This window comes from Sinocyclocheilus anshuiensis, unplaced genomic scaffold (assembly GCF_001515605.1).
Source record: "Sinocyclocheilus anshuiensis isolate Anshui unplaced genomic scaffold, SAMN03320099.WGS_v1.1 scaffold1292, whole genome shotgun sequence".
Taxonomy (NCBI): domain Eukaryota; kingdom Metazoa; phylum Chordata; class Actinopteri; order Cypriniformes; family Cyprinidae; genus Sinocyclocheilus; species Sinocyclocheilus anshuiensis.
Window position 1 is genome coordinate 479,076 of NW_015544215.1, and position 13,401 is coordinate 492,476.

General features: G+C 36.8%; 1 protein-coding gene across 1 annotated transcript in view; it reads left to right on the forward strand.

Annotated features, from left to right (window-relative positions):
• LOC107697229 (t-SNARE domain-containing protein 1-like) overlaps window positions 1-12,006 on the forward strand; it is a 60,309-nt gene extending 48,303 nt beyond the window's left edge. The window contains exons 5-8 of the mRNA XM_016497934.1: window positions 8,076-8,166; window positions 8,383-8,457; window positions 10,343-10,399; window positions 11,766-12,006. Of these exons, the coding sequence (XP_016353420.1) occupies window positions 8,076-8,166; window positions 8,383-8,457; window positions 10,343-10,399; window positions 11,766-11,771 (229 nt within the window). The 3' untranslated portion in view covers window positions 11,772-12,006. The remainder of the gene's footprint in view (window positions 1-8,075; window positions 8,167-8,382; window positions 8,458-10,342; window positions 10,400-11,765) is intronic.
• Window positions 12,007-13,401: the final 1,395 nt, after the last annotated feature.

Consider the following 13,401-nt stretch of genomic DNA (forward strand, 5'->3'; position numbering starts at 1 on the left):
AAAACCCCACTTAATCAATGTAGTGTGAAATATATTATTCATAAAACCAACATGGCAAATATGCTTAATGAAAAATGCACCATAAAGACCATTAGCTAAATTAAGCGGGTTCTGAGAACCTGTTGTGAATGTTCACTCGCCACACACAAATAACTAAGAGTTTCTGTAGCTCTTTTATTGAGTATCATTCGTGAGTCGTCGTGAGATATGTAGTCTCCATAATTTTGATTATGTACAGCATCACTGCACGAACTTTGCCTCACCTGACAATGTCAGGATGGTGTCCGGCAACATGACTGATCCGGTATGCGTCATTACCCCAGGTCGGGATCTTTGCTTAATGGTATGTTACGATGGGATAATTGTTTTCTGCTCATTAGCCCTACATTTCCTCGGCTCAGCAGGCAAGTCAACTTGCCCAACTTGACACTCAGTTCTCTGGTTTGACGAAGAGTGCAGGATGAGTACACCAGAATATTCATCAATGCTCCTCTTCTGAAGTCAAGACTTTTAGTTATAGCTGCTGGGGCTGACAACATATAATTAGGTATGTTTAGTTTTATTTTCCATGTACTTAAATGTTGAAACCCAAATCTTTTTTTATGAGAACGAGAGAAAGAAGCAAGAATACAAACATTTAAACAAACATTGCACTGATTTGTTAATTCTATTACTACACCTGCTAATATAGTGGATGAATTGAGAACATTTATACCAGCTAGAATTTTTTTTAAACAAAATTTTACATTTTGCATCATTTTATAGTAACACATGTGACACTGTCACTGTATGTAACGATCGGCCCTATTGGAAGATGTTACACTCTTAAAAATAAAGGTGCTTAAAAGTTTATTCACAGCAATGCCATAGAAGATCCATTTTTGGTTCCACAAAGAACCATTCAGTCAAAGGTTCTTAAAAGAACCATCTCTTTCTTACCTTTTATAATCTGAAGAACCTACTTTCGCCACAAAGAACCTTTTGTGAAACAAAGATTCGTCAGATGTTAAAGGTTCTTTGTGGAACCATTTAGATGAAAAAGGTTCTTCTATGGCATCGTGAAGTACCTTTATTTTTAAGAGTGTACACACAATTTCTGCCAGTTTGCATCTAAGTAATTGACCTGTAATATTGTTCCTAGGTTGATTGTCTTGTATGTTGTAATGCACTATGTGTTTCTTCTTAGCAGATGTTTAAATATACCGCTAATAATATTATAAAATAATTTCTATGTCCATGTGTTTGTTTTTTGGTGAGTGTAATAAACAGGATAATTTACAGTCAGCTGGTCATTCCCTACCTACTGATGCTACATTTCAGTAAAAATTTGAATGGTAAACTATTTTAGTGGTAAAAACCTGGTAATTTATTACTAGTAATTTCCATACTATATACAGTGAAAAACAGTATGTAGTTGATCTAAAGGGACAATTAATGTAATGTTTTGGAAGTGAAAAACAACAAGTCATCTTATAATTTACAGTGGAAAAACCATAAAACCTTCCCAGAACTAACTGTGTGGCTTTTTATTTATTTATTTATTTAGGGTTTTATGCTACATCTTATCGTGAAAAGAATTATGCAAAAAAACAATTTTTTTCATTACCCTCTGTTTTTTACGGTGGTTGTCATTATAGTATAACTGTAAAAATAGAGTACATTATAGTACATTGGTATATTGACATTATATCAGTATAGAATTTAATTCATTAATTATTATTCTTTTTTTTTTTACTGTAAATTTAAGTTCAGTATGTAACATGATTCTTGTGTGTTTTATGGTAAAGTTCTGGCAATCACAGCTGCTGCTGTGTGTGTGTGTGTGTGTGTTTGTGTGTTTACCCTAAATTGTGCAGATTTTATTGCACAGAGCATGTAATTAAGGCCATCAGGAGAGTGTGATGATTTTTGTGCATGTGTAGTCTAAATTGCTTCTTTCCTCGCATTTAATGTTTGCCGAGTGCTTTTACTCAGACTTTTTAATGCACAGAGGCAGCATAAATGTATACTTTCAGAGTAATCACAATCGCTGGAAATTATGTACCATGTACTTGAAAACAGATTGTTGATTCTCATGCACAGCTGACAGAAAAAAATGCACGCTGATTGTCACGACAACAAAAAAGTTTAAGTGTGATGCAGTGCAGAACTTACAGTACACTTGCTTGTATACAGTACCAGCTGACAACTCTCCAAACTCGAAAGGCAAGATGAAAAAAATTAAATATTCACAGGTCTGTTCTGAGTGGTTATATTGCATCTGTTAGAGATAATAGGTGTTATGTTTATATCCCTAGACTTGTTAAAATCACAGAAAGAGAGCTGGGTTTATAGAAGGCAAAAAATAGAACAGTGTTTATTAGATTATGAATACCGTCATGGTGCAATATGATTCATATAAAGTACAGCATAATGAAAGAGTTCTTGGTTCACTTGATCTTGGGCTATATGACCTGGACCGACCTTTTGTGGTCTCATAATTTTTCACTGCAGTGTTAACAGCGCCCAATATAATGAAGTGCAGTAATGTGCATGTGCAACAACGTTCTCTTTTAAACCATATATACTATGTGTGTGTGTGTGGTATATACAAGTATATATATATATATATATATATATATATATACCACACACACACGCACATAGTATGGTTTAAAAGAGAATGTTGTATGTATGTGTGTGTGTGTGTGTGTGTGTGTGTGTGTGTGAACTTTTTTTTGTTTTGTTCTGAAATTGTCAAACAATAAGAAGCATTTAAAGAAATAAGACAAATAAACCAGGCTGTAAATACTGTATGGCTGAGAAACAAGCTGAGCAGTACAGGGAGGAAGTGATGTAAGAAATGCAATGAAACACCTTACGAAAGAAAAACATTGTGTTCCTTACACAGCTGTCTAAAACTAAATAAAAACTCACAAAAGTAAATACCCTCTAGACTTCACACAGCATGACCTCAGTACATCACACATCTGAGGGAGAGAAGTAGCTTTTGAGTCACTTTAACAAGTGTCTTTGTGTTCAGTTCTGACTTCCAGGTATCCAGTCAGGATTTGAAATTAGATTTGTAAAGGTTATGCAAGGCAGCGTGGAACTACAAAGTTTGTCTATTAAGTTGTGTGAGGTATTGCAGAACTGCACAGAGGGCAAAACTGGGGCAAGCTGTCAACACTTTTTGCTCCAGTCAATATTTTTCAGGGTTTGCTTTTTGCATACATACCTTAGTCTTGAATTAATTATTAAATTCATGTTTAGCTTATGTGACTATATGCCCTAAAGCAGGGCTATTATATGCTTTTCATCAGAATTTAAACATGACATTCATGAAGTGATTGTTGTGGAAAACTTTTTTTTTTTAAATTGTAATCAACTACAAACATGTGACAACTTGCCCCTACTAGACATTTATCTCTAAATCAAACACAAGTGTGTTTGTGTGAACTTTGCCATACACTCTTAAAGGTTCTTCATTGGCATCAATGCCAAAATGGAGTCTTTCAATTTCACAAAAGGTTCTTTATAGTTCTTTAGATTCTTCACATTTAGAAATAAAATGGTTCTTTTAAGAACTGTTTTTTGAAACATTCTTTGGAGAACCTGAAAATGTTTCTTCTATGGCATTGCTTTGAAAACCCCTTTTTTTTGTACACTTTTAAAGGGGTCATATGATGCAATTTCAAATTGTCCTTTCTCTTTGGAGTGTTACAAGCTCTTGGTGCATAAAGAAGATCTGTAAAGTTGCAAAGACTAAAGTCTCAAATCCAAAGAGATATTCTTTATAAAAGTTAAGAGTCAGCCACACCTACCTAAAACGGCTCGTTCTAACACGCCATGGTTTTATGTTTACGCGGCGCGATGCAACGCGTACAAAGACAGTCATTATAATCCAGAATTATGTCCCCACTGGATGCAACGAATGCCTCGTTTATAATGGGTTTTCATGTTTTTGAATCGTCGCTCCGGCCGGACAGGGCATCATCACAATATGGTAAGGGGCGTAACATTTCCGTCACACGCTTGAGGTATTTGGCCAATCATAACGCACTGGATAGCTGGCCAATCACAGCACACCTCGCTTTTCAGACCGATGAGCTTTGTAAAAATTGACGCGTTTCAGAAAGGCGGGGCATAGAGGAGAAACAATAATGTACAGTATGTGGAAAATAATGTGTTTTTTGAACCTTAAACCGCATAAACACATTTCATTACACCAAAGACACAAAATAATGTTCTTTTTAGCAACATCATATGACCCCTTTAAGAGTGTAAGTAAGCATCTGAAAGTTTTCCATGGCTTCCAATTGTGCCATTACCATGTCTTTCGTTGTCTGTTTGGCCTTGGCCTCCTTATTTTCCATCTTCTCATAGATTCACTCAATGATCTCCAGTAGCAGTCAAAGCAGAGGAAGATTCAGATTCTCCTCCGCCGACTCAACAGACACGAAACATGCTAAATGCGGACCATGACTAAACAGCATTTGGGGAAATAAACTGCTGGGTTTTGAATATGTGGGATGAGTAATAACAGAACTTTTCCACCGCTGCGTGGTGACCCTTGAGATTGTGTAGGCCATATTGAGTTTCACATGTTACTGTTGAGGGAACACAGGAAGCTGTAATTGAGGGCGTATTGAAGGTGTTCAGTGGATCACAGTGTGCAATATAATGAGATTGAGTCATGGACGTTTCAAAGGGCTTTATTTGTACAACTGCCATGACTAAACCAAGGCATTATTCTTGAGTTATAAAACGATTTATAGCAGTTACATTTTTATTTATCACAGGCAGCAAAAAAATGTCTCTCACCACAGGTTTGTTTCTTGTTTTTTTTTGTCCTAATGGGACTTTCTTCCCTCCTCCAATTGGTTTTAAATAGAGTAAAGCAAATCTTCTGTGGCCTGGCCTTGTCCTTCTGGTCTTTTTTCTTTCCCCCTAGTCTTTTCTGCCTCTGTTTCTTTGTTGAATATTCTTCAGTTCTTTCAGTCAACTGCATTTCACAGAGGACATTTATGTTCTGTTATCTCAGGCACCAGGTTAACTACTGCTAATGTGACATTGGCAATGGCATAACACGTATGCAAATGATGCCACGCTGACCTTTTGTCTATGCCTCAGTCAGTGTTGTGTTGGTGCTTGTGATTTTCAAATTGTCGGCTTCTTAAAGGTATAGTTCACCAAAATCTGTCATTATTGACTCACCATGTTATTCCAGATTAGCAATGCCAGGAGGGGTCTTCAAATTAAAAGTACTGGAGGGGAGAAAAAAAAAAGTTTTTACATTTTAGCCATCATTGTAGTACACTTCTAGGCAGGAGAAACTATGCTCTCTCCAAAAATCTCAGCCAGCAATATTAAGTCCATGCATGCAGAACTGTAGAGGAGTGAGTCATTGCTCATGTTCAGCCTTTAAAAGTTAAAGCTTTATGGTTGAACTGCTCAGCCACGTTCCCCTATTCTCTGGCGTGTGATTAGAATGTTCACTGTGGACCTCTGGCTTTTTTGTTCACACAGCACGACTGCTGCTGCTGCTATTGTTACAGGTGCTTTTCCGCTCGACTGGTCTCATTTCTCTCTTGTGGACTGAGAACGACAGTGACATGCCCCCACCCATAACGAATGCACGAGAGATGTTTCTGCCTGACGCCTCTCTCCTCGCTTCCTTCCTCGCTTTTTAAATCAATATTTGAGTGGGAGGTGGGCCCCACGTTCGCCACCACATATCTCTGGGGAGCAGGAGGCACTATGGCCGGTGGTCTTGGTTTGGGTTTTAAAGGAAGGGATCAGACGGAGCAGGGCACAGACACTAAATCAATGGCCTTATCCAAACCCCTCGCTCCGCATGAGGAGAAAGCGGAATTTCTATCAGGAGATTATATTTGTTCAGCAGCTTCTGACCCGTTGGCCCCTTTTTCCCTTCTATCTTCCATCCAGCTCAGAACTGCAAATAATGTACAGCCAGGCTCAAGTTTTCAATGTCTTTAATTCTCTCACTTTTGCCTCCTTTCCGGTCTTTTTTGGGCCATGTTTCCTCCTTTTTCACCCCATTCCAGAGATGGATTATGACATTGACGTACCCAGGGCACGGATGTCTCAGGGGCTCTTCACATAGGAAGCATTCTAGCGTTAAGAAAATGGCTAGATGGAGGAATAGAAGTGAACCAAAGGCGCGCTTATGGGTGCATGAAATCCCATACAGCATTTATCCCACCCCTAGATTGCTTTGATTGGTCAATGGTTTAAAATAGACATTATGTGCAACATATCACATTTTTAACTTGCAAGCACCTAAACTTGACATTGCTGTGTCATTTGGCATAAAACAGTACATATTTTAAACATAAGCTATAAAACAGGGATGGGCAAATTTCGGAATTAAAGAGTTGGCTTCCTTTCAATACATGAATGTAAGTTTGAATCAAATTGCCTGTACAGTTTCAGTTTGGATCACCATGACAGGAAGAGGAATTGTTTGTCAATTCAAAGAAATTTAAGGTAATGCATCTGTCTGTATACTCTATATACCTTATGTAGCGAATCAGCTCATTCATGGGGAAATATGAATAATTAATCATAACTAGCTATAATTAATTATAAATATTTAGATCCGCTGTAGATATTTACTTGACCTCTCAGGGTCAACTGTCTGTCAATTCTAAGAACGTTAATTTCCTGGTTAAGGGAAATAACTTTCTTACTGTACAATTCTACAAAGAGCTTGTAGCATAAATCTGCATGATTAAGTGACTCCAGTTATGAGCAAACAATGAACAATGTCAAGTGTGATACAAGTAAGACTTTATTAACCACATAAACACTTAAACTGGTCTAACATACACATACACACTTAAACTGGTCTAACGTACACATACACACACACACACATAGTGTTGGTATAGGAAAGGGTTAAAGCTTAAGCAGTAAAGAGGAAATAAAAATAAGAATATGAAGTTATGGAACCATTTGCATATTCAGCAGATCTAACACCTGAAGGAAACATCAGATTCTTAGTTCAAACACACCTTTATAAAAAGCTGCAAACGATACCTAATGTATCAATTAATATGACTAAGTTGAATACTTGCATCTCTCGTCTGTCTGAAAGAGATTCCTGAATGCAATCTTAAGGCCCAAGATCTTTGCTGACGGGGTTGCCATGGTAACCAGTGGCCTGTGGTCATTCGCAGACATCCTGGCGCCCAGTCTATTGGGTGAGGGGTCTGTGACGACTTGTTAATCTAATGAATAACTGATTTGTTAAATCAAATGAAAAATGGTGTTTTTGATTGGTCCAGACGCTACACTTATAAAACTTCAAGGCTTTTTAAGCTCTAAAACTTTTTGTCAAGCCAACATTCACAATTTGAAAAACTTTGCACATCTAGTTATGAATTACTTTAAATTTCAGTTAATTTTAAGTTTATTTCCATTTAAATTTGAATTCCAATTATGCATCTGGTTTGCCACGCCAATTCAAATTTCTCAATTAAAATCTGAATCACAACCCTGAAATCTAGTAAATATGATCCGTTACTGTAACCCTTTAGGGACCCCTGTTGGTCTGGAGCCTTATGCAAATGCTAGACAGTACTGTGGATTGGTCTCTTTCTTCCCTTTTATGTATGCAATCATAAATATTACCCTCTGTAAACCCAATTTATGCAATCTTGATTTCTTCTGCTCTATTAATACATTCGGTACAGCAAACCTCTCAGTGTGCTGTGCTACCTTTCCTCCGTTTGATTTGCTGTCTCTGTACACAACGTCTAATCCTTTGCTTCTCCTCCGGGGCGGCAGATTGACTCCTGCCTGGAGCCTAAAGCCTTCCTGACATCATCTGAGCTCTGCAGTCATGACACACAGTCCCTCACTGCGCAGTGCTGTTCCTCTGCCGCACAGTCATTAATATTGATTTACTTAATTGGTTGAGCCTAATCCATCCAATAGGGCTTTAAACCTAGCCCAGCTTGGAGAGCATTGCACCTTGCATAGTTGATTAATCGTTTTGAATCGTCTTCTGTGGTTTGTAAAGCATGATTACCTGTCTTTTCACCATTCTCACTCTTCTCCCTCTCTTTCAGACATTCCACACAGCAGCAAACCAATAAAGTCATAACAAGCACAAGCCAACTTGTTAAACAACTCACTGACATCATCAGCGGGTCTTCACGGGTAAAATAAATCTTCTCTGCATCTCTCGTTTTTCTTTCTTTGCTGGAACAATCATTCTTATATAAGTATAGCCAGCGCTGGTGGTTTATATCATGAAGCATTCCACTGGCATTTGTACTGACAAAAATAAAATGTTGTCACGGTAAAGTTACTGTATGGTGATGTTAAACTGAACCAACGTTCATTTTAAAATCATGCTATTTTGTTTCCTCACAGCAAGACAGGATCCGTCTGACAAGACTCAAAACAGAGCTATCCGATTCTGTGCAGCGTTATGGAGACCTGCAGAAGGTACACATGAAACACTGGCTTTCCTTTATTTGTCCACAAAATAACAAACGTGATTAGGGCTGTACAATTTTCTGCAACAGCTGTCAAACTTGATATTAGAAATAATGCAAATTAATATTAATCAATAGGTACTTTTTTCTTTTAGCTATAAAGAAAAATAAATGTGTTGTATAAACAATTTTCACTCAAAAATTGCTTGCAAATTTTACAAACAATTCCAAACAAACAGCAAGTATCTAATTGATTTAAACTTGAAATTTTGAAGTTGAAAAACTTAAATAGTATCTTCTTGTAAAACATACTCCAATAATCTTTGTTTTATCGCGAAAAAAGACAATAGATCCCATTATAATCAGTGATGATGTCTACAGTGGATGCGACGTAACACGGCAAACCCTTAAGAGTAAACTGATGCCTCGTTCTATTTATGACGTACTAACACAAAGTACAAAGGTGCATTCCGATTGACAGGGTCCCTACGCAGTGTTCACTGCTCCCTACTCACTTAGCACGGGATATCCGTTGAAGTGGACTTCGCTGACAATAATCGCTCATTTGGAACGCCCTAGAATGTCATCAAAGAAAGGCAACGTAGTCACGCAGATTATGATATAACAAACATTGTTATTTATTTTCCTTTCAAATTTAAATATATAAAATACCTATATAATTGTGTATCTAATACATATATTCAAAAGTTATGTTTAGACTACTAACAGATTCTAGAAGTCTAATCTCATGCGCTTTCTTTCCCACGCGATTTAACTTAGTTTCACCTAATCATACAATACAATATGCAAATGTAACATTCATTGCCATAACCATTCATAAATACTCTAGTTCAGGGGTGTCCAAACTCGGTCCTGGAGGGCCGGTGTCCTGAAGAGGTTTGCTCCAACCCCAATTAAACACACCTGAACCAGCTAATCAAGCTCTTCCTAGGCATACTGTAAACTTAAAGGCAGGTGTGTTGAGGCAAGTTGGAGCTAAACTCTGCAGGACACCGGCCCTCCAGGACCGAGTTTGGGCAGCCCTGCTCTAGTTTGTATAGTAATAACAACATTTATTGCAACCCCTCCGTTGCAGAGCCTTTAAAAAACGCTTTCAATGGCTCTGCTCAATCGTTACTTCTAACTGGTGACGCGGTGTGCAATGACAGTTGGGTGATTCTCCACATTCTTTGAAGTGATGTATCGATGTTCCCTTATTCCCTATGCTGTTCACAATGCCCTTCGAACTGAACAAGTTCACTCCCTTCGGATTGGAATCTCACTTAAGAAGGCGGATGTTCTTGTGAAGTCCACTTCGCAGTCCACTTACAGTTGAATGGAACGCACCTCAAATGATTTGTAATTGTTGTTTTGTCGTCCAGTGTAGACAGACTTTAGCTGTTGTGGCGCATCATGCCATGACAAATGCCATATCCAGCATAGACACAGTGTAAGATGTTTTCTTACATTGAAAAAATTGTAATTAGTTAAAATTGCCTCCATCCTCACAAGATAAAATTGTGTATTTTAGTTTCCAGCGACAGTGAGCATATATAAAAAAGTAGTTGTTATCATAATTTTGGACAGAAATACGATACTCAAAATAGGTTTTATATCTCAAAATGTTTTTTTCTCACAAAGTGAAGCAATTGCACTTTTTTTTTTCCTACCAGAGAAATAACCCTATTGATCATGTGCTGTACAACTGCATGTTGTAAGACATTTATTTTTAAAATAGTCCCCAGTCTCCTCGAATATATGTGTGCAGCCCATTCATGCACCAATAATGTAAACCGGTGAAAAAATAATCCACTGAACTTCTTTTTAGCTCAGCTGCTGTCACGTGTCTGGCTGTATTTGCATATTAATGTAATTTTTTTTCTTTTCAATGACAGAAAATTGCAGATCGTTCGAGGGCCTTGCTTCCTCCTGCACAAAAGGACAGGAAACAGGTGAGTGGGCTTCAATATCTCAGTCCAGAGAGAGTCCACTTCTTCCTCTTTGTTCTTTCATGAGCTCTTCGACATCCTTGTGACAGTAAGATAAAGAGTGTGACTGCCTGTGTGATTGCGTGTGGATGAGGAGCTCTTTGATGCCCCTCTTTTCTCACCACTTCATTTTCTAGCAGGTCAGATATTGACTGTCAGAACTTCATGACACTTACAAACCTCAGTCCTCATATGAAGTTTGTTTGGAACCACTACGCTTGTGGTACAGAACGTGCAGCCCTGGCAATCAGAAGGTGGTCAAAGATCAGGACTGGAAGGAATATAGATCCACAAGAGGAGATACATAACCTAAATCCTTCATGCAAGACACTTAAAAGGAAAAATTCAGGCAAAAATGAAAATTCTGTCATCATTAATTCACTCTCATGTCATTCTAAAGATGCATTTCTTTCCAAAGACGTTTCTTTCTTCCATGGAATATGAAATATTAAAGAATATCCTTTCAGATGTTTTCATATAATAAAAGTGTTAGGAAACTCAGAATGTTCAGCAATAAAATTATAAAAAAAAAAAAAAAGACATATATATACAGTGGGTACGGAAAGTATTCAGACCCCCTTAAATTTTTCACTCTTTGTTATATTGCAGCCATTTGCTAAAATCATTTACATATACACACACACACACACACATATACATACACACATACACATAAACATATACACGTACTGTATATATACATATATATATATATATATGTGTTTTGTTTGTTTGTTTTTTTTTGTCATTTTGGACCCCATTCACTTTTATATGGAAGACTGAGTGTACAGTGAGTGATTTTTCTTTTTTTTTTTCTTTTCATGTTCCAGAATGAAGTAAGTCATATAGGTTTGTAGTGATGGGAAAATGATGACAGAATTGAGTAATTTAAGTAAACTATTCCTTTAACCCCAAATTTCTCCAGAACAAGTGATATCTTAAATTGTGTTTCAGTGTGAGAACAAAAAGAAAACATCTTGTGGAGAAGAAACAAGACGGCTTTAGAATGATGACAGATGACAGTCCTAGTGATGTTCACTCTCAATGGAGGAGTTTCATTTGATGAAATGCACTGAAACTGACATCTCAATCACCACAGCTTTGTTTTTCCAGATTCCATCAAACTAACATTTTCAGTTCATCTCAGTTGGCTCAAGAATGTACTGATGATTGAAAGTGCTGACTGAATGATAGGAATTGTGTTCAATATTACCTGCAGTACAACAGCAGCTCAGATTGGCTCAGCTGGTATGTGACTATAGAGTCTTACAGTTTCAGGTCTGTTAAAATCCTCTGTTATTCTATTCCCTTCCCTCCTGTTGCTCTCTAGAGATGATGCTTTTATGTGAGACTCTGTCACCTGCGGCAATGTCTCTGATCTTCCATCTCCTTCCACAATCCGCCCTGGAAACACCCGACCAGAGCAATCAAACAGGATGTGTAGTTCTAATAAGAACGCCAAGAACACATCCAAAACAAACAACATGTTGAGTTGTTAGTCAAGAGTAAGACGTTATTAAGGAGTTGTTTGAACGCCAGGTTCTGCCAGAGTCTTTTTTTTTTTTTCGCCTGAGTTCAGAAGAGAACAGGGTTTGTTATCAGCACTGCCAATCTGTAAGATGATTCATGAATGTGACTCACTATTATGAACGGAAAAATCACAGCGGTATAGGCTTTTATTAAAGTACTCATGAAAATCATATGTTTAAATTAAATTCTCAACATCAAGTGTAATTTGTTATAGGCTCACTTCCCATTGCGTTGAATAAAAAGAATAACAATGCGCTGATTGGTATGGGAGTCTGTTTCTACAAATAAGTGATTAATTTATGAATTTATTTGTTATATTTCTTTCTTTCTTTCTTTCTTTCTTTCAGCAATTTGGACTCTTTATATCTTAAACTTTATCTGAGGCATAATTACCTGAGGCAAAAACAAGCTTCCATAGCTTGAGTACTAAGACAAAACAGAATACAGACAAACTAACTTTATGTTAAAGGAATTATTTAGCATCAGTCTGTTAAATGTGATCAGTGTTATTCGTTTAAGTTTGGGTGCAAGCTCTTGCTCTTTCCATTTTCACACTCTCAGCAATCAGAAAGTGCTTTATTACCATGTTTACACACATAAGCACTGTAAAAAAATAAAAATAAAAAACATTCAAATGACTGACAGCTACGGCTGCCAAACAAAAAATGTCAAATTAAAGTAAAATATCGTAATTGAAACAAGGAAAAATGTGTAAAATAAGGGTTTTACACTGTAAAAAAAAAAAAGTCCCTTAAAAAAACGGTCAAATGACTGGCAGCTATGGCTGCCAAACAAAAACGGTAAAATTTAAGTAAAATATCATAACTGAAACAAGGAAAAATTTGTAAAATTAATTATTTTTTTCTGTAAAACCTTTAATGAAAATGTCTATAAAATGATTGTCTTTGCACGTTATTTCATTTAAGATATTTTACTGTATTTTTACAGCTTTTGTTTGGCAGCCAGTCATTTGACCGTTTTTTTTTTTGACACATTTTTTTTTTTTTTTACAGTGAGGAATTTGACTTTGGCGACAAGAGCTTCCAGTGCAAAAGAAAGTGCACACATAGTGCAAACATATATGATAGTGCAGACAATTACACAGTAGAGATTAAATATAGCACTAATATAAGAAAAATAGAAAATTAAATAATGCACTATATACAGAAGTAGTACAGAATGTACAGATATGTTATTTACAAGTGTACCGTTTATGTAGTTTACAATGTTAAATTTCCAAATGCTCTGTATAAATGTGTCAGTTATGATGGACAGTGTATAGTTACAAACTTTTGAATTGTTCAGGCTGATTTCATAGCATCCCTCAATATTGGTCAACATGCAGAAATAATTGTTTAACACTAGTTGCGCTAATTTAGGTCTGGAACTCTTAACGTGAGAGTCACCACTTCTACAGCAGCAAACCATACGCTAAT